The sequence below is a fragment of the Prionailurus viverrinus genome, chromosome D4 (genome assembly GCF_022837055.1).
Source record: "Prionailurus viverrinus isolate Anna chromosome D4, UM_Priviv_1.0, whole genome shotgun sequence".
Taxonomy (NCBI): Eukaryota; Metazoa; Chordata; class Mammalia; order Carnivora; family Felidae; genus Prionailurus; species Prionailurus viverrinus.
Window position 1 is genome coordinate 13,573,622 of NC_062573.1, and position 19,938 is coordinate 13,593,559.

A 19,938-nucleotide genomic window follows, 5' to 3' on the forward strand; every position below is an offset into this window, starting at 1 on the left:
TCCCAGAGGCCCCTCGGGCAAGTCACTTCACTGCTCTGAGCCTTAAAATGGGGGCTTCCCAGGACACACGCACACACAGACACAGACACACACGTGCGGGAGGGCACATGCACCCGCACTCAGACATGCACATGGGTGCACGCACATACGTGCACGCTTCCGTGCACAGGCATATGCATACACACTCTCTCGTGCACAGGTGCTCACACACACGCACACACATACACATATCCACCAGCGTCCTAGGTTTCCTGGCAAGGAGCCAGTGAGATAATGGATGTGACACATGGGAGGGGTGGTTTGGCCAACTTTAATTAATTCCCACTTGGCTCCTGTCTTCATCAGAACTCAGGCCTTCCAAATCCTGACTCAGCCACTCTCCACAAGACATTGCCACATTTGAACTGGACAGAGCCTTAAAGAGGGAAGAGAAGGTCATTCACAGCACACCTACTCCGTGCCCGGTACTGTGTCCATTAGACCTCTTAACACCCACTTGCTGCAATTCAGGATCGAGACACAGGTTCGGAGGGGCTGGGTCACAGCCTGCGGTGACACACAGGTAAGAGGCAAGGTCTTCCCAGGTTCAGCTAGCGCCCGGTCTGTCTGACTTCAAAGCACTCACTTACTCGGTTATGAATAAGAAGCCCGGATGACTCTCCCGCACTCCCTCTGACCAAATGGCAGCTGCCCCAGGCGGGAGACTGGCCCCTCCCGTTGGAATGCCAGCTCTCTGCCCACCTGGGTCCCTGCAGGTCACTTCTACAGATCCCACCCTCCGGGATCCCCCACCCCACACGGGCCACCCCTCACACACAGTCTCCCAGCCTTGGCTCCTCACGAGCCCTGCTCCGATGCCTTTTATGTCCATGGTGCAAGTGCAAGGCCAGGCTCAGGGCTACCAAGGATTCCAATGACCAAAAAAGGACAGCAGCTTCCCCCACCCCGCCCTTGCCCACCTCAGTCTGTAGCTGGGAGAGGAGCTGGGCTTGAAATGCAGTCAGGGGTGGGTCTTCGTGTGTCCTGTTCTGTCACTTCATAAAAGGTGGAACTGAGACCCCACGAGGTGACAGACCTGCTCCCTTGTCCGGGTTCCTCACCTGGGCCATTTTATAGATTTCTCTCTGCATCATGAGCAGCTAGCGCAGCGCTTGGGACATAATCCTTGCCCCAGTACAATAGCTACAAATATAGATACATACTGAACACCTACTCTGGGCCAAGTCTTGGGGTAAAGACAGGGAAAACCGCAGTGGGGAACAAGACCCAGTTCATGTCCATGAGGGACTCTCGAGGGAGAAACCAGAGACGAGTAATGATAACAGGCACTAGCATTTTCTGGGTGCTCTTCTGAGCCCCGGACACATAAATCTGTGAGGTAGCAACAATCACCATCCCCATTTCACAGATGAGGAAACTAAGGCGCAGAGGATAAGAACTTGTCCAAAGTCAGACAATTTGTAGATGGGATTTAGACTCGGGCAGTCTGGTTCTTGAGCCCAAGCTCTTTACATTTCACTTCACTGCAGATGAAAACACTACCACCCAGTGCTAAGTGGAGTACAGGAGGAAGTCAGGGAGAACTTGACCCAGACTGACAGGAAATTCCTAAAGGGAGTTCCAGCTAAGCTCAGGCTGGAGGGAGACAAGGAGGGAGACAGATGAAGTTTTAGCTGCAGGGATGCTCGAGGCGTCCCTAGTCAGGTGCATGTGTGACTTCTGGGATAGAGAAGACTATGGCTTCCCAGCCAGACTCATGCAGATTCCCCAGTGAGAAATAGAAGGAATCTATAAAGTCTAATCAATTGCTTAGCCATTAGTGAGGATGAGAGCCTTGTTGCCAACCCAGCTCTCCAGCCAACGAGCCTGTGTGACCTTGGGCAAGCCCGTTTCCCTCTCTGTGTGGGGAATAGTACTCCATCTGGACTAGTTAACAGAACCTCTGAGAACTAGAAGACAGATGGAAAGGTATATCCTCACCCATAAATGCTACAAATATAGTGGGGGTGGTAACTATGTTGAGCTCCTTTTCTGCAGGTAGGGTTGGGAAGTAGAGAGAACAGAGGGCTCTGAGTGGCTGAGGTCTAGAGAGGGGCTGACACAAAGAAGGGACACATCACGAAGGACTGGGAAATTCTGGGCCAGAAATGCCCCATGTAAGTCATCTCTAATCCAAGTACCCAGCACAGGGCCTGGCCCAGAGGAGGCATCATAAAATATTTCACAAATGAGCACATGAGTGATTAGAATCCCAAGAGACAACTCTAGGGCTAGGGTTGGCTCAGGCTGGCTTCCTCTAAAAATAACGTGGGCATCATGCATTTAGAAGTTCAGGCCAATGCAATAGGGCAAGAAAAACAAATGAGACAACTCGCCTTTGAGGAAAAGGAGACAAAAGTATGTCCCTTTTTTGCAAATGGTATGAGTGCCTGTCTAAAAAAATCCAGGAGAACTAACAGAAATACTATTAAAATCAATAAGATTATTCAGTACAGGGCATGGTTATAAAATAAACACAAAAAGGACAAAAATACAAAAGTCAACAGTCCTATTCCAAAGCTGACAGCCAGCTAGAAAATAGAATGGGGAAAATATTTCATTCATAGCAGCAACGAAAATACAGAATTTCTATGCATAAACCAGAGCTGTGCAGGTCTTATGCAATAAAAGCTATAATAGTTTATTAAGAGATGGTTAAAAAATGCAACCAAATGAGAAGGCATGTCATGGTTTTAGACAGGAAAACATGATATTTTAAAGATGTCAATTCCTCACAAATTAATAGACACATTTAAGGCAATTCCAATAAAACCCCCAGGGTGTTTTTAAGGAAATGATTAAGATGAGCATAAAGTTCATCTGACAGAATAAATAGCCAGAAATATTTTCAAAGAATGGGGAGACAGGGAGGAAGGCACATAGAGTAAAGATTGTAGATGTCACATAAAATAGTATTTAACCAAAACATATACAAGCAGAGCAATGACACATACTTGAATGGCCAGGGATAGACCCTGGTCTGTCATATAATAATCAGTAGAGTCAAGGTTACTTAATAAATGGTTAATATTGGGGGGGAAATAAAGTTACAACCCCACCTCATACCAGCCCCCATGAAGATTAATACCAGATGGTTTAAAATTTTTTTAAAGATACAAATGATACCATAACATGACTAGGAATATAAATGAATACCTATCTGATCATGTGGTAGGAAAGAAATGTCTGCGTATAAAAGTAAAGAACAATATGGGGTGCCTGGGTGGCTCAGTCGGTTGAGCGTCCGACTTCGGCTCAGGTCGTGATCTCGCCGTCTGTGAGTTCGAGCCCCGCGTCAGGCTCTGTGCTGACAGCTCAGAGCCTGGAGCCTGCTTCTGATTCTGTGTCTCCCTCTCTCTCTGCCCCTCCCTGACTCATGCTCTCTCTCTCTGTCTCAGAAATAAATAAACATTAAAAAAATTTTTTTTAAATAAAGAACAATAAATTTTATATATGGGTGGAACCCTCTCCAACTATCTGACATAAGTTCCTAGTAAGTGTGAGCTGTGATCGTCGGTCCAAAAAAAATAGATAAAACTTTTCTTCGTGAATATCATCATGAATACTCTGAAGAGGCAAGCAGCCAAACTGGAAAATATTTGTAAGGTAGATGAAGCCTTCCTAATCTTAGTATGTAAATAGAAATAATTTTACAAATCCATAACAAAGGACAGCATCCCAACCCTCCAGATAAACCACTTTGTAAATGATAAAATACAAACAGAAAACAGATGTAAGAAACACATTCTTCTCAACGATCAATGAAGTGAAGTGAAAACAAGAATAAATTATCTTTTTAAAATACCCTCCTCTGATGCTAGCAGCAGCATGAATTGGTTCAATCTTTCTAGAAGGCAATTGCTAGCAAAATAACAGGGGAACACATAAAGCTCTTGGGTACAGGGCATATTTTAAATTATTCACCTATATGTATGTGTGCATGTATGTGTATGTACATCTATATCTTTGTGTGTGTATGTATGCAGTTCGATTAGTATATGTTATATATGTGGGGCTCCTGGGTGGCTTAGTCAATTAAGCGTCCGACTTCAGCTCAGGTCACGATCTCACAGTTCATGAGTTTGAGCCCTGCGTCGGGTTCTGTGCTGACAGCTCAGAGCCTGGAGCCTGCTTCAGATTCTGTGTCTCCCTCTCTCTCTGCTCCTACCCCTCTCACGCTCTGTCTCCCTCTCTCTCTCAAAAATAAATAAACACTAAAAAATAAAGTAAATAAAAAATGTATGTGTTATATATGTATATGTTAACATACATAATATACGTTAATCCACAAAGGAAGGACACAGAGCTAGCTGTGGAGCAAAATTGCCTCGTAGCTAAAAGTACATGCAGGCTTTGGACTTAGGCAGTAGAGGGTCCAAATCCCGTCTCTGCCACTTTTCAGAAATGTGACTCTGGGCAAGTTACTTAGCCACTTGGACCTTAGTTTTTTCATCTGGAAAACGGGGGTAATAACACGTGCCCTACAAAGTATGTGAAGCTCTCGGCCAGTCCCTGGCCCAGTCCTCAAAATGAACTCAGCGCTTATCACTGGGCAGGGCCATTGCAGGGAGCTTACTTTCTTCTCGACACTTTCTAGACTATTCCACATTTTCCTTACTGAGCATGCCCAACTCCATCATCAGGGGAAGGGGGAAAGGCGGGAGCTGGGGCCTGAGAACGCTGTAGGGTTGCTTCCACCCCGGTTCCCGCCAGCTCCACCAGCAGCTGCCTGGGTCACCAGGTCTGCTCCTTCCTGCCCGCCTCTCCTCCCCCAGTGCCAGAGGGCCCATAATAATCCCAGGTAATCCACAAGAGGGATGAAGCCACCACATACCCGGAAGAGTGGGCCGGGGGCCTGAGCCTCTGGCATGGACAGCTCTAGTTTTCTTCATGGCTGGAGCCCCACCTGCTTTTGTCCCAGAGCCCCTCACCTGCCCCCCGCCCTGCATCCCACCTGACTGCACCACGGCCCATCAGCATCCCCAGCTCCAGACCTCCCCACCGGCTTCTCAGCCCTGCTTCTCAGGCTGCCTGAGTGGCCTTTACAGACCTCATCTGATCATGTCACCTCTGCCAAAACCCTGCTCACGGATTCCTATCGCTCCTTGGCTAAAGTCCAAAAGTCTTACCACCGCCTACCAGGCCTGCTACCCTCCCCAGCCACCCCCTGCCTCTGTGTCTTGTCACCCGCTGCACCTCAGACCTTAGTTCAGCCCGTCTGCCCTCCGGAAAGGCACACCTCCCCTCCCAGACCAGACCAATCCCCACTGGGCTAGGCATCGGAGCAGCCCGTGTTTCTCATGGGGAACCCTGATCATGGTATAATTCTGCATTTACCAGTGCGATTAGCTTGTTTCCGCAAGGGCAGGGACCGCACTTGCTGTTGCCCCAACATTGGCCCCACACCTTGCACGTGCTGACAGCTGACCCTCCCATAGCATTGCCACAGGCCAGCACTGCTCTAAGTGACTCAGTTACTCCTCATGACAACTCAAGGGGGCAGCTACTCTTATCATCCATTTGCTAGAGGAGGAAACTGAGGCACGGGAAGCAGAAATGATGTACCCAGAGTCACAGAACTAGGAGAGGACAGAGCTGGGATGTGAACTTCGATCATCTGGCTCCAGAGTCTGTGCTCTTAATCACTGCCCTTCCCTGCAGCAACAACTGTGGGTTGGTTGGCTCCACGAATCAATCCCATGACTCAACACTGGGCCTCTAAACGTCAGCCAATGCCATCCTCCCAGGGTGCTGGCCTCTCTGCCTCATTCCCAAAGCCCTTGATCTCGACTCCATGTGGGGGTTGACCCTCCGTCTTCTTGGTAGATTTGAGCGTGGGGTATATGGGTATATGGGCACATGGGTAAGCCTTGGGGCCTAGGGCAGGCGGGTTGGGCTGAACCTTGGCTCTGGCTTGCAGCGGCCCTGACAAGTGTCTTCCAGCGGGCAAACCCAAGGATCCAAAATATAGTCCTGTCCCTGCTGGTCATTGCCAGTAACTCGGGAAAGTCACCTTGGCCCTTTGTGACCTCAAGAGACATGAAGTCCTTCCTTTGCTCTTCTTCCCTTTCTTGATTCCGCTCAATCCACCTGACTCTCCCACCCCTCAGTCTTCATCCTACAAGACCATAAACTCCTGAGGGCCCCATCAACCCACTGAAACAATGTATGCACAGTGACCCATCCAGACAAAGTGGAGGCTCCCTGTCACTTGGGCAGACCTTCCTGATTTTTCTATCAATTATTGAGCACATAGTAGGTGCTCAATAAACGTTTGTTGACCGAAGGAAGACGAATGGATGGGTGGCCCCAGGGGCAGCTCTAGAAGCCAACATCATATGGAAGAGGAGGAGCCGGCCCAGGGCCTGCAGGAGGCCGGCCCTACAATCCCATCAGGTCACCTCCTAGGCCCAAGGGGGATCTGGGACACAGTGAGGACCCTCTCCCCAGAATCACACCCTTGGTGCAGATCCATAGCATTGTCTTCAGCTGAGTCGGGAATTCCATCCAGGGAGGGCCTCTAACCTTGTCCTGGCCACACCACAGATCAAGCACAGCCCAGGATCCAAGCCCAGCGAACTGGGAGCTCCCACCCAACTGGCCTGTCCTGGGGCCACCTCTGCTCACCCCTGGGCTCCAGGCCAGGTAGCAGGCAAAGCGCATGACTCCCCCTTGGAGTTTTACGCAAGCACTCGTGGAAGAAGCAGCCTCTTACTCCAGTGTATTTTCTGTAACCCACACCCTTAGTTACGTACAGAAGCAGGCTGGAATCCTGTCCAGGAGACCCTGAGTCCATTCATCCCAGCTCTATGTGGCAGGAGGCAGAGTCACCTGCTAGATACGAGCCTCACTCACCACACCCAGAGCTGCTTCTCAAAATGGAGGGAGAAGCAGCCGAGGGGCCCCCTCCTGCCTCAGCAGGGAGTGGGCTGCAGGCCAGACCAGGGCTGCCGTGGGCCTGGGGCTGAGGCCCTGCAGTGTGGGGTCAGCATGGGCCGGAGAAGGAGCCTCTGCTCCCATAGAAGCCAGGGATCAATCTGGAAGCTGGAGGGAGTGGGGAGGACCGGATGGTCCCAGCCAGACCAAGAAAAGCGTGTTCCTGAGCAGACCTGGTGATTTGGAACAGCTGTGGGTCCTCGACATCGCGATGTAGCCCATGGCCTGGGAGACCTGAGCCCTGTGCAAAGCAGAAGTCTCCACGGGAGCTGCCTCGTTCTGCCCGGCCCACTGGAGCAGGTACCTGCTACCATTTCCCAGACACTGGTTTAAGGTGCCTGAGCCTTGGTTTCCCCATCTGTAAATGGGTACGGTATCTCCACCCATCTCCTTAGGTCTTTGTGGGGATCCAATGAAGACAAGTTACATAAAGTGCATGCATAGCGCCCACAGTAAGGTCCAATATATGGTGATTATTGCCGACAATAACAACTTTCTTTAAGCCACCCGACCTGCACGACAGGCTTAGCAAAGTATCACCTTGGGCCTGGCCATCCTCATGACCCGAGGAGGGCAGGCTGGGCTGGGCTCTGTCCTGAACGGGAGCCCCTCTGCCTTTCCAGCCTGCTTCACACTCTTTTCACACGGTCTCTGCGTTCTTGGCTTCCCTGACCTTGCAATTTCCTTCCCCTCCTCCTGTGTCTCCGGCCACTCCTGGAGACTTCTCCCCGTGACCTAAATGTTGCTGGCCTGGCACACCTTCTGGTGCTCAGGCTGCTCACTCCAAGCACAGCCCTGGACAGCCCTGTTCACTGCTGCAGCTGCAGGAATAGACCGAGGAGCTGCGGGGCTGCGGTTCCCAGCCGGCATCAGAGTACCGGTCACTCTGGTCTCTGAGGGCTCATCTTAAAGTGGACTGGAGCATTCCAGAAAGGTTCCCTGGGGGAGGTGGCCACCGCACCCCCCCCCCCCCCCCCCCACCAAGGCTCTATCTCCGGCTCAGCCTTCTGCAGAGTTTCAAAATGTCTGTCCACAAATGCTCTCCACCTGGCGGGGCTCCAGGGTCCCAAATGACATCCTCATTGGGTTCCCGGGTCTGGTCCCCCGGGTTACCCCCTGGGAGTCACTGGTCTCTTCTCTGTCGCCTATGGCCGCGTCGTCTCTACCTCCTCCCCACAACGTGACTGCAGCCGCTTCCCCTCCTCACACATCCCTAGGCTGGCTGGGCTAGCCTCATCCCTCCCCTGTACCACCCCAGGTCTCCCTGCCTCTGCTCTGGTCCCCTCCTCCAGTCAACGTCCATACGACACTGATCGTCCTCAAACATGACCATGTCCCTCCCCAGCTTGAAAGACGGACAGGGTAAGTCTTACGACCCATAAAACTTATATCCCTAGTCCGACATTCCGGGTCCGCCCTATTAAGCAGCAAATGACCCTTCTTCCTGCTCTCCTTTGAGGACTGTAGGTGGCAGCTGTCCTCTTCTCCCTAGCCCCCCGCCCCCAGCCAGAAGCTCTACTCCCAAGTCCCCACTGTGTCACCATCCCGGCACTTGGGAGGCGCTCCGGGACTGCCTGTGGCACTGAGGCCCTCCCACCAGGAGCCCCTAAGAAGCACCCCAAACGTGGCCCCAACCCCAGCACCCACTCCCTGGCCCGACCTGCAGACCCCACTGCAAACACTCACTTTGGCTCCAGGAGGGCCGGGGAGGCCCGGGTTTCCATAAGGCCCAGGAGGACCCTGAAAGGGGAAAGAAACAAAGAAGTGAGAGGAAAATGGGTGTCACGCACCTCCCACAGCAATGCCCGGCACATTCCCCCTCCCCTTCTTGGTCTTCTCACTGAGCCAAGCCTCAGCGGACTATCATGGCGGTCTGCTCTTAGGGAGGGCCCCCTCAGTGCCTGCCCCTGCACTAAGCACTTTCCATGCATCATCTCGTTTTACTCTACTAACCTGCGAGGTAGAAGCTATCATTATTCCTATTTTGAAGACGGCGCTCAGAGAGGTGTAGAACTTTCTCAGGTCACTCAGCCGCTAAGAGGCAGGGCCAGAGCTCAACCTCAGATGTCCGGCTTCAGAGCTCAAGCCCTCAACCTCGGAGTTTTGCCGCCTCCCCCTTCTCTCCACCTGGCCCCGCAGCCCTTCCCAGGCTGGCTTCCGGGGCTCAAAACCCATTTCTCTATTTGCTTCCCTCCCCCATGCCTCATCACGTTTGCCTGTGCTGTTCCCATCACCTGGCATGCGTTTCCCATCCATCCCCAGCTGACACCTACCCCATCCTTCAAGGCCTGGCTCAAATGCTACTTCCTCCCGGGGATCGTCTAGGACTTCTGCCTAAACGAGCTGCTCCCTTTCGGCTCCAACCGTGCTGTTGTGTGAGCCTTTGGAGTAGAGAACTCAGTGAAGGGAGTATGTGGCATTTCCCGAGCAAAGGTGCATCCCTCCGGAGCCACAGCCCAGCCAGAGAGCTCTCCCTTAGATTCCTACACGCTCTGAGCTTACGGGTCCTCTGGGGGCCTTGGAGCAGCTAGGAAGACCGGGACCAGAGAGTCAAAGAGTCTTGGCCAAGTCACACAGCAGAGCGATGGCCGAGCCAGGACTGGGACCCAGGCCTGTTGGCTTCAGGTCTAAGGCTTATTCATGGCACTGGATTTTCCCAGGTCATATCTGAATCCCATATAACAGCTGGAACCTGTTATGTCTACTTTCTCCAGCAAGGGCCCTGGGTTAGAGTCTTGCAGCCAGTAATAGAAACAGAGCCCTAAGAGTCAGGTAATTCCCGAGAGTCTCTGTCTAGCAGGAATAATCTGGGGGCAGAGGGGGTGGGGAGAGGCGCCTCGAGAGGCCCAGTGGTGCCCCACCACACCAGCTTCTAGACACACTGCCCTTGTCCCTGGCCCCTCTTGACTCATCTGGCTAGCTGTGTATGAACTTGCTTCCTTCCTCCCTCTCGGAGGCCAACTTTCCAGCTGCAGCCTGTCACATTCCAACCACGGCACCTCCCTCTTCCTCGACGCCTGAACGGGGACCCTCCCCTTCTCTGAACACGTTGAGAAGGAACAGTGTTCAGAAGCTCACTCAGCCTGAGGAATTGATAAGGGTGTCACGGGCGACCCTCTCTCTAAACTAAGCAGCTCTCCAGCCCTCGTAAGCATGCCCCCGAGCACCGCCTCCTGGCATATGGATGTGACCTGGCAGTGACAGGACCTGGAACTAGCTGTGAGCAGCCCTCCCCCTCCCCAGCCTTGCTCTCCCCAAAAGTCCTAGGAGTAACTAGGGCCCAGTGGTCTCCAAGGGACGTGGAGGACCTCAGATGTTCACCGCTGCCCAGGCTTCTGAGGTCTAACCTCAGGGCTCAGCCTGAATTGGGCCTAAGTTGCATAAAGGCGTTTCAGGAGGGGCCCCCGACCAGCACTCCAGAACCAGGCATGGGCTGTGGGAGGCCAACAGTGGCCACTTCTCCCCAGTTGTGCCCCCCAGCTACCCCAAAGACGGTGGCCTGGAACACTCGGCTACCCCATCTGAAGTTTATGAAGGTGGGGGCTTCTTCCTGTTTCCCCGCCCCCACCTCTCCTCCCCTCTCCAGCCACTGCCTTGCAGCGAAACGAAGCAGCACATAGTTGACTGGGAGCCAAGCAGACCAATTCTATAAATGCCGCAGCCCAGAAAGCCGGGTGTGGGGAGGGCCCAGGGATTCCCCAACATCCTTCCGCGGGCCGGGGGAGTATGCGGAGCTGGGAAGGGGCATGCCACTGAGCTTTGGATGACCTCAGGTAAGGCCTTGCCCCTCCCTGAGCCCCAGAGCCACCATCTGTGGAGAGAGGAGCTGGGGTTGTCTAATCTTCACATTCTATTATCTCTGGAATTTTATGATCTATGGAATTTCCAGTCTAGAAACAGGATGATGGGGAGGGGAGCACACAGAGAGCCCAAGAAGGATGTCAGGAGAGCCATTCACTCACTCATGGAATTTCAGAGCTGGGAGGAACCTTGGAAATACCTTTCTAAGGAAATGCCTTGGAAAATCCTGGAAGGACCCCGTGCTTTAGAGATGGGAAAACTGAGGCCCAGAGAAGGGAAGAGATTTACCTAAGATCACACAGCTTCTGGGGTGAAGTGTTAACTCTCGGCCTAGAACTCTTCAGCAAACATTTGGCCAGCACCTGCTATATGCAGGGCACTCTGAGAGGCATTGTGTAAGAAAGAGAAAAACAGGGCCTGCCTCTGGCCCACAAGGGCCCGACTGAGTAGAGAGAAAAATCAGTGCAATAAATTGTTACCATCATAGGCTCTGGGGTCACACTGCCCGGCTTCAGTCCTAGCTCTGACATTTACCCTATGGTTGACTTTGTCCAAAGTGACAACTTTTCTGAGGCTCAGTTTTCCTCACGTGTAAAATGGGGACACTGTTGGAACCTATTTCTCGGGATGACTAGGAGGGTGAGGTCATGCACATGTAGCTCGGTCAACAGAGTTCAGCAGTCTCTGTGAGCTTTTCGGAAGTGATCTGTGCCATCCAGAAAGGCAGATAAATTGCTGCAGGAATTCCGAGAAGGGGACAGTCATCAGAAAACGTGGGGGCGTTGGATCTCTGCAGGGGATGGAGGAGGAGCTTGCAAAGAAGGGCACACCAGGTCGCCGGGGCCAGGTGGAGAGAACAGCCCGAGCGAAGGTGCAGAGGAGCGGTTTGGATAGGTAAGGTGCCTGCTAAGTCAGAGGGCCTCCTCCTGGTCCCAGGCTGCAAGGCCCTGTGGCCAGCAGTATCCCTGGTACCTCTGTGGTCCCCAGCTCTGGGTAGATGCTCCATGGAGACTCTGGAGCCAGGAGGAAATGCTGCTTTAGACAGCAGATTCCAGAGCCCTGGGCCCAGAGAGCACAGGGCCAGGTCTGGAGGGAACTAGGGCTCGAGTAATTGCATAACCAGAACCATCCGCTGGGTTCAGAGCTAAAAATATGCCCCAGGCAGCTGTCTCTGCCAGAGCCTTGCCAGGCACCCAGCGTGGGAAAGGCTGATTCAGCCTAGGCACAGGTGCCAGGCGTCATGGGTCTGAGCCCTCTTGGGAAAAGGACAGATTTTTCAACAAGAGAAACCCCGAAGGGTCCCAGCATATGGTTAAGAGCCTGGGCTCCCATCCTGGGCTCTTCCATTTCCTACATGCTCAGTTTCCTCGTCCCTAAGAGGAGAACGATTGTACTGGCCCATGGGGGTCCTAGGGGAGAGGGGCTCAAACAAGGCAGCATTAAGTGACATAGGAGGTATGACACATAGGAGCGGTTTTTCACACCAAGGCTCAGGCTAGCTCATCTCAGCCACTGCAGCCCAGCCAAGCCATCCTCCAGCCTCTGATGAGACCTCTCAGCATGGGGAGCTCCCCCCCCCCCCGACCTTGCCTATGTCGGTATCCCCACCCCAGGCCCTGCAGAGGTGCCTGCAGAGATGGATGTGAGGGTCATGTCCTCCCAAGCCAGCTTTTGTCCTGGACGGATGCTGAAACCCATCAGCTCAGGACGTGTGGTCTGCAGAAACCCCTTCTCCACTCCAGGCTGCCACGGGTGATACCCACAATGAACAACTGAGAGCCTGTAAGAGGTCGTTGCTCTCCCACACCACGCCCGTCCACACGGTGCCCCCTAAGAGCCCTAAGTACACTCCAATGGGCAAAATGGAAAATGGGTCCTCACGTGGGACGGGGAACAGCCTGAGGACACACAGCGAGGCTGGAACTTGGGGGTTGTGGGATACAGGCCAAAGAGCCAACCAGAGCTCCCAAGGACAGTGTGTGATCACTTACCCGAGGCCCCCGTGCACCAGGGGGTCCAGGGAGCCCAGGCAGCCCAGGGGGACCCTGAGGAAAAAAGCAAGAAGATGGCATCAGTGCAAAGTGGCAGCGGAGAATGAGTTCAAGCAGTCATTCAACAAGCCTGTCCAGAGCTCTGGGCATGGAAACCCAGCGGCTGAGAAGAGGGGTCCTCTGAGGTCCCTACCTAAGGAACTCATGCTCTTTGAGGCTTTCAGGCCTTTGCAGCTGCTGTTTCTAGGTCTTTGAAGTTTTCGTCTTTTATTGCCTAGCTAACTTATCCAGGCTGTCACCTCTTCCAGGAAGCCTTCCCTGATCCCTCCCCCAGGTTGAGTCACGTCCCCTCTTTCCCTCTATTGTAAAGGCTTCATACTGTTTGGGGAATTATCTGCCCAGAAGCCTATCACTCCCGTTAGACCATGGTCTCCTCAGAGGAACTATTTCTCTCTCTCTCCCCCCCTAGGGTTCAGCTAAATGTTTGATAAGATAAAACAGCAAGGGACCTCAGAGCTCAGCCAAGTTCTCTGCAGAGCCAGAGCAGAGAAGGGACTTGTCCAAGGTCACACAAAGCCTCTTTGCACCATGGAGCGGCAGTGCAGCATAAATGGTATAGGCAAAGGCTTTTGCATCAGACAGGCCTGGGTTCAAACCTCATGCTGCCCCTCACCAGCTGGGTTTGGGCAAGTTCTTTAACCAGCCTATGGCCTATAAAAGGGGGCAATAAGAGCCTCTTCATAGGATCGTCACAGGGATGAAATGAGAGATGGTGAACATTTAACACGGTGACTGGCATATAATCATCACTGAAACGTTCTCTCTATTCCAGTGGTCACAGCCTGGTCCAGCCTTCATCACTGCTCCCCGAGAACCTGCAACCATGCCCTCATTTGTCTCCCCACCTCCACCCTCTCTCTACTCCTGTCCTCCTCTACACAGCCTTGTTCATCTTCCCAAGGCGCTCCGCGGCTCAACAACATTCAATGGCTCCCTATTTCCCACAAGAGAAAGGCCTAACTCTGTAGCACAGAAAGAAGGCAGCTGAGCAGACTTACTAAACAGAGGGCTGACCTTTGTTCAAATCCTGGTTTTGCTACTTATTAGCTGGAGACTCCTGAGGTCTCCACCTGCTCCCATCCACCATGGGCTCAATAGCTACGGCTCTGTCTACCCTGAAGGGATAAATGAGGATTAACTGAGTGCCTGATGTGAAGAACTGAACACAGAACCTTCGAAGGAAGCCTGGCTTTCGAGGATGTGTGAGGCCTGGGGAATTCATTTGTTTCAAATAACCATCAACGAGATTCCAGGTTTCCTGCCCGGAGTTAAAATCAGCGTTGAAAACCCAGTACGGTTTGGCTGGTAATTAATCCAGATCTCACGCTGGGCAGGCTCGGTTCACAGTTCTGGCCTGTGAACGCCACGTGCTTGCTCGTCCATGAATAAAAATCAGAAGAGAGATCCAGACGGGCAGATATGGGCACCAAGGCCCCAGAGGCACTGGAAAGAGCCCCGGGGGGAGGGAGGAGCGGGTGGCTGCGTGGCCTCAGGCAAGTCCCGGACACCTCGGAGCCTCCGGGACCTCTGACCAAGTTGGCAGCCGTCTTCCTTGTCTTCCTTCCATCCAGAGCCCTTCTATGTAGTTCTGCAGGTTTGGGATTTCAGGGCCAGGCTCCGCTCCACAACCCCGCCCACCGCTCCCCCCCTCCCCGCCCTGGCCACCCGCGCCAGGGGAACAGTAGAGAACGTTGTAAGACTGGGGACCTGGGTTCACACCAGGCACCCCTGCTTACGAGCTGTGTGGCTTTCAGGGCCCCCTGAGGATATGACGGCACCTTGCTGACAGATAATCTATAAAAAGTGCTAATCCTGGTGCCTGGCACACAGCTAAGGCCCAAAAAGTTAGCTGTTGTTTCTGTTAAGCGAGCTGCTGGATGCTCTCCAACTCCGAATTTTAAACCACCCTCCTTGGCATCTGTTTTTCAGGAAGAGCAAAGATTTCCCTTTCCAGAAGGCCCTGCTTGGCCCTGTTCTTCCAGGTGACCCGGAATTAAAGGGAAATGCAGGGGCTCAGTGAAGCACTGCTCCAGGCATCCTTATCACTGCAGAGCCCTCTTCATAGATGAGACACCAAAAAGAGCCTCAGGGTGGCAAAATGCTTGCCCAAGGCCACACAGCTAACAGGCGGAGCAGGGACTCAGCCCAGGACATTGGCTCTGTTCTCCTCTCCTGGGAGCTTCCACGCAGAGAATCTCGGCTGGGTATATTCTGACTAGGTGTGCAAACTTGGGTAAGGGCTTGCCCCTCTATGGGCAGCCGTGGAATGAGCATCCCAGAACCTTCCCAGCATGGGGTACTTCCTGAGTTGCAGGGTGGTAGTGACTTCCTTCTCCAGTTATCTGGCAGGAGAGGAAAGGAGGAGACCATGCCCATCTCACAGAGAAGAAGGTCAAGGCCCAGCGAGGCAGGGCTCCTGCAGGGCTCCAGGGAGGGAGATTCTCCCTCAGGGACCCTGGTAGGGCCGCTGCTGTGGAGGCCCGGACACTCCCTCTTGGCATTTCTTCTGCCCCAGAAACAGGGGCATCCAGGCTGGGAGTCTGACCTCACCCACACATCTGCAGAGCAGACTCTAAGTGCCAGTTGGGACCCACAGCCCAGCCTGGTGATGTCAGTCCACAGCCCAGCTCCGTGTCATGGCAGCCCAGCCCCCGGCCACGGGCCTGGCCTGGCTCTCCTCTACCAACCCGGGCCCAGCCGCGGCCACAGGCCTAACCCTTCCCCGCTCAGTGCTTACTTTGTTAGTTTGTTAGTGGGCAAGCGAGGGTGGGCACCCCCTGCCCCCTCTCGCCTGATCCGAGACCCTGCCTGTTCTCCACGCAGTGGAAAAACGCTGCCATTTCTTTCCAGGGCCTGAAGCCTGAGCGGGTGACTCTGGGATGATTCACGAGGGCCGGGGTGGGATTTTCCACTCCACGCCGCAAACAACGGGGCCTCTGAGAGGGCCCAGAGCCGAGGGGGAGGGGAGCAGGGGCCACAGGCCTGCCTGGGGGAGGTGAGCGAGGCCTGGGCTTGGGGGCTCGCACAAACAGAGCCATGGAAACAAACAAGCAGCCGCTCTGGGCTTCCCCTGAGGGTCGTGGCCTCCAACAGCCAGACCTAGGGGAACCCCATCCCACAGAACAAGTCCACTCTGATGTCCAGCTGCAACCGCCCTCCTGCCAAGCCTTGCAGAAAGAAGTCCGCCCTGGCTGGCAGGGCCCCTGGCAGCGAGCAGAGAGGTTCCAGAGGCCGAGGATCTGGGAGACCCGAGTCCGGTCTCTCGTGTGCTGCTAACTGCTGGTGACTCTGCGTGAGGACTCTTCAGTCTCTGCGCCTCTACTCAGTGCCTGTAGCCGGACAGGGAGAGGCAGGGGACCCCAAAGGGGCCTCCCATTTCTGGCCATCTGAGCGCACCGTTATTCCCAGGAATAGCGCTCAGGGCTCTGAGCCTTTTCCCCCAGTCTCTGTCCGAGGGAAGGGCCTTCCGGGCCGGGGCTTCTCAGTGTGGTTCTGCGCCGTGCCTCCGGGCCTCAGTTTGTCCAGCTGTAAAATGGGGATATAACACCCATCTTCCAACATACAACGTATGTGGGTGCTGGTTACTCTCCACTTGCTCCCCAGATCTACTGTGTGCCCCAGGAAGCTGGCTTTCACAGGCTGCACCCTTAGGCTTTCTTGCTATGTGCCTTTGGCCGGGTCTGGCCAACGGGAAGCCCCAGCAAGAGACTGAGAAGTAGGAAGAGTGAGTGGGCTCGGCTATTTCTCTCCCTGCTCCCGTGGGGACCGGAGACCGCTGTTCACACTTGAACTTTCACCGGGTTCTGGTTACACCTTCCCCTCCCCTGGTACCTTCAGGCTAGACCTGTGTGCTTCGCCAGCCCCTGTGGGTTCCTCTGATGCCGCCCACACCTCTGTCAGTAGCCCCTTCCTTGACCTCTCCTCAATTACCTGCTCCCCACCTGGAGCTGCAGGACACGGCATGCGCACTGCTTAGCACAGAGCCTGGCGCAGAGTAGGAGCTCAAGAGCAAAATGCCAAAGAGAAAGCGAGACACCCCTCATTCTCCTGGGCTCTACGTGATACTAGGGGAATGGGTGAATTTCTCAAGATCTAGCCCCAATTTCTAACCACCAACGGTATGAAGGCCGTCCTGGGTCCAGACGTCCCTGGTTCCCTTGGTGCAGCGATGCCCCCATCTCAACCATCAGCACGTCAGTAAACAGCCACGACAACCCGCTGGGACCGGGTTGCTAGGTACTGGGTGGCTTTACATCCCTCATCTCCATCCACACAACAACTCTGGAAAGGTAGGTAGCACCATGTCCCCATTTTGCAGAGGCAGAAACTGAGGCTCAGAGAGGTTAAGTGACTTGCCGAAGGTCACACAGCAGCTGGCACCTAGGAGGCACTCAATCAACATTTGTTGAAAGGAGCAAAGGATAGCTGGGTAAGGCAGTGGTTGAAACCCAGGTCGCTCCAGATCCAAAGTCTGTGCTCTGTGCCTTCCTCCATGTGGCCTCCTGACCCACCAGCAGCAGAGATCTGTGTAACTTCAAGGAGCCCGGCCTGGGAGTTGGGACAACCTTTTTTTTCCCATAAAGACCACATCCCTTCATTTTACAGATAGTCATGGAGCATTTGCTGCGGGCCAGGCCCTCATCCGGGTCTCCCTGAGGTGACGCTTGCAAAAAAGTGCAAGCCAGTGCAAATGCCAGCGGCCTGATCATGAATAAATAAGGCCTTGACTCGCCTCCTCCCAGGCGTGGGGCTTCTGTGCAGCTTCTGTGCAGTCTCTGTGAACCGCAGCCTCCCCGCCCCTACTCACCCGGAGCCCAGCTCAGCTTTTCCATGCTCCCCCCGCTGCTGGGGCTCCCACAGAGCTCCCTCACTCAGTGGCTACAACTGCTGGCAGGCCCGGGGCCCAGAGCAGTCTCCGCCTCCACCAGTGTGGCTCATGCCCCTCCAGAACCACGCAGAACCAGGCAGACCCGGCCACCCCTCTCTGGCCCTTGAAGTTCCCACGGCCACTTATTTCTAAGAAGGGAGCTCTTCCGAAGCTGTCATGGAGGGGAGACAGCCCTAGGGAGAGGAGAGAAGTTCCCCCAAAGTCACCCAGCAAAAACAGATCTCCAAGGGGCCTTGGAGATCACCCAACTTGCTTCCTCATAGGAGATGGGAGCTATTCTTAACCTACGTTCTGCGGAAATCAAGACTTAGTGTGGATCAGAGCTAGTAAGGGGCGGAGTCAGAATTTGAACCCAGGTCTGCATGTCCCCAGTATGGGGACAATTAAGCCCCCTGCCCAGGGCAGCACGGCTTCTGAATGTATATGGGGGTGGGAGGCAGACAAGAGAGGACAGGAAAAGAAGTTGTTACCACTGCTGCTCAAAGATGCCCCTTCAGTCATATAATGCTGGTATCCGGTGACATATAAATGACCGGTTTGCCACCTGCCGCACAGGGGGCTGGACAAAGCTTCTCGAAGCTTCGTGGCTCCTATTGGGGTGAGGCTAGGTTCCAAGCGGAGGAAGGGTGGGATTCAGGGATAGGGCGCGGCAGGAGGCGAGCAGGGATTCGCATACACGTCCCGCCCTCCTGAACCAGTTCCTAGGATGTCCTAAAGGAAGATGCCACTCACGTAACTCACACATTTGGTGGGTATAGAAACAGAAGATTTGTTCAGACAGTGAGATCTTCCTTTGAGGCCAAGGACAGGGCCTGACATATCTTTGAAGCCCCCCAGCCTCCTGGCCCTAAGCCTTAGAGTCTCAGTGTGGACACTCAGGACACACATTCTTTGATCGCGGGGAAGTTCCAGGAGATCTGGAGTGAGGCTTCACCCCTGCGGATCCACATCACCAAACCCCGGGGGAATGTATGCAGCCTGGGCATCTGGCAGGCCCAAAGGCAGATTCTGCACCCTAAAAAACTATTCCCTGCTCCAGTGTAGGCTTGGACACGGCTGTCCTTTCTCTACACCACACGTGGCCTTGGAGACAGGGTTGGCCTTCTCCACTGGATGGAGTGGAGACCCTGAGCCTCACACCCTCTCTCAGAGGGGGACAATTCACCCCCATTTGACCTCGTGGCCGGTGAACCGAGCACCCCCACAGCTTGGGAAGCTGAACTATCAGGCCTCAAAGGCACCTGGTGCCTGAGTCAGGCTGAGCAGCCTGAAGGGCTGAAAAGGGGTCCCCCCTTCTTTTCTTGGCTCCCAACTTCCTGCCCTGACAATTTCAGAGCATAGGACTTAAGCAGAGCGTTGACATAATTGCAAAGCAATGCATACAATTTCCATAAGTTCTACAATATGGTTATAATAAAATCGCGCTCTCAGTCCCCTTGGAGACAGGCTGAATAAATATTATTCCTAATCATTATTAAAACTCATTAAGTGTGTTTGTAAGGCCTGGGAATTCCCAGCATCTGCCACTGTCTCCACATTGTAGGGAGCCTAACCTCAAACACTAGAGCCTGGTGGGAAACCCGGCCTTAGGAAGGAGGAAACCACACAGTGGTCATCTCCAAGGCAGGAGAACAGAGCTGAGGCCTGAGCCTTCTGGAAACTCCATCCCACCATTCCCCGCCCAGAGGAATTGGCCTCCAGCTGCAGAAAGGTCGTTGCCCCTGGAGACAGTCCCAGGCATGCTGCAGGCATCGGCCCTGAGAACATCTCCTGCACGTGGAATGTTCTTTCTCCTTTCCTTGACTGTTCAGGCCCACCCTCCCCCTCCCCACCCCAAACTCGCCTACAGGGGCCACAAATCCAGCATCTATAGGATCCAGGCAGGTGAAAGAAACAGGGGAAAGGACTGGATTGGAAGACCTGATCGGGAGACGTGGGGACGGGGGCACACAGGAGCAGGCCTGTCCTGTCGAAAGGGGCAGCTCTCACGGAGCCACAGCCCATGGGCCACTGCGTCTCTCCCCCTTCCAGGAGAAGCCAGTCGTCAGGTCTTTTATAAGAAATCTCTCACATTTTTAAAATGTTAGTAACTCGTTAAATATTTTTAAACAATGCCGCACGTGCCAAACAAAACACATTCAGGACTACCCATGTGCGACCTTTGTCCAAAACGCCCAGACAAGCTGGTGGGCTGGAGGAGCTCTGCTCTAGGAGTCGGGACAG

The 19,938-nt window shown here is 53.9% G+C and overlaps 1 protein-coding gene across 6 annotated transcripts in view; it reads right to left on the bottom strand.

Annotated features, from left to right (window-relative positions):
• The window catches only part of COL27A1 (collagen type XXVII alpha 1 chain), a 140,401-nt gene that overhangs the window by 106,730 nt on the left and 13,733 nt on the right, over nucleotides 1-19,938 (bottom strand). For all 6 annotated transcript variants that reach the window (XM_047829185.1, XM_047829186.1, XM_047829187.1 and 3 more), the window contains exons 4-5: nucleotides 12,768-12,821; nucleotides 8,662-8,715 (exon numbers count right to left, since the gene is read on the bottom strand). In XM_047829185.1, coding sequence (XP_047685141.1) covers nucleotides 8,662-8,715; nucleotides 12,768-12,821 — 108 coding nt within the window. The remainder of the gene's footprint in view (nucleotides 1-8,661; nucleotides 8,716-12,767; nucleotides 12,822-19,938) is intronic.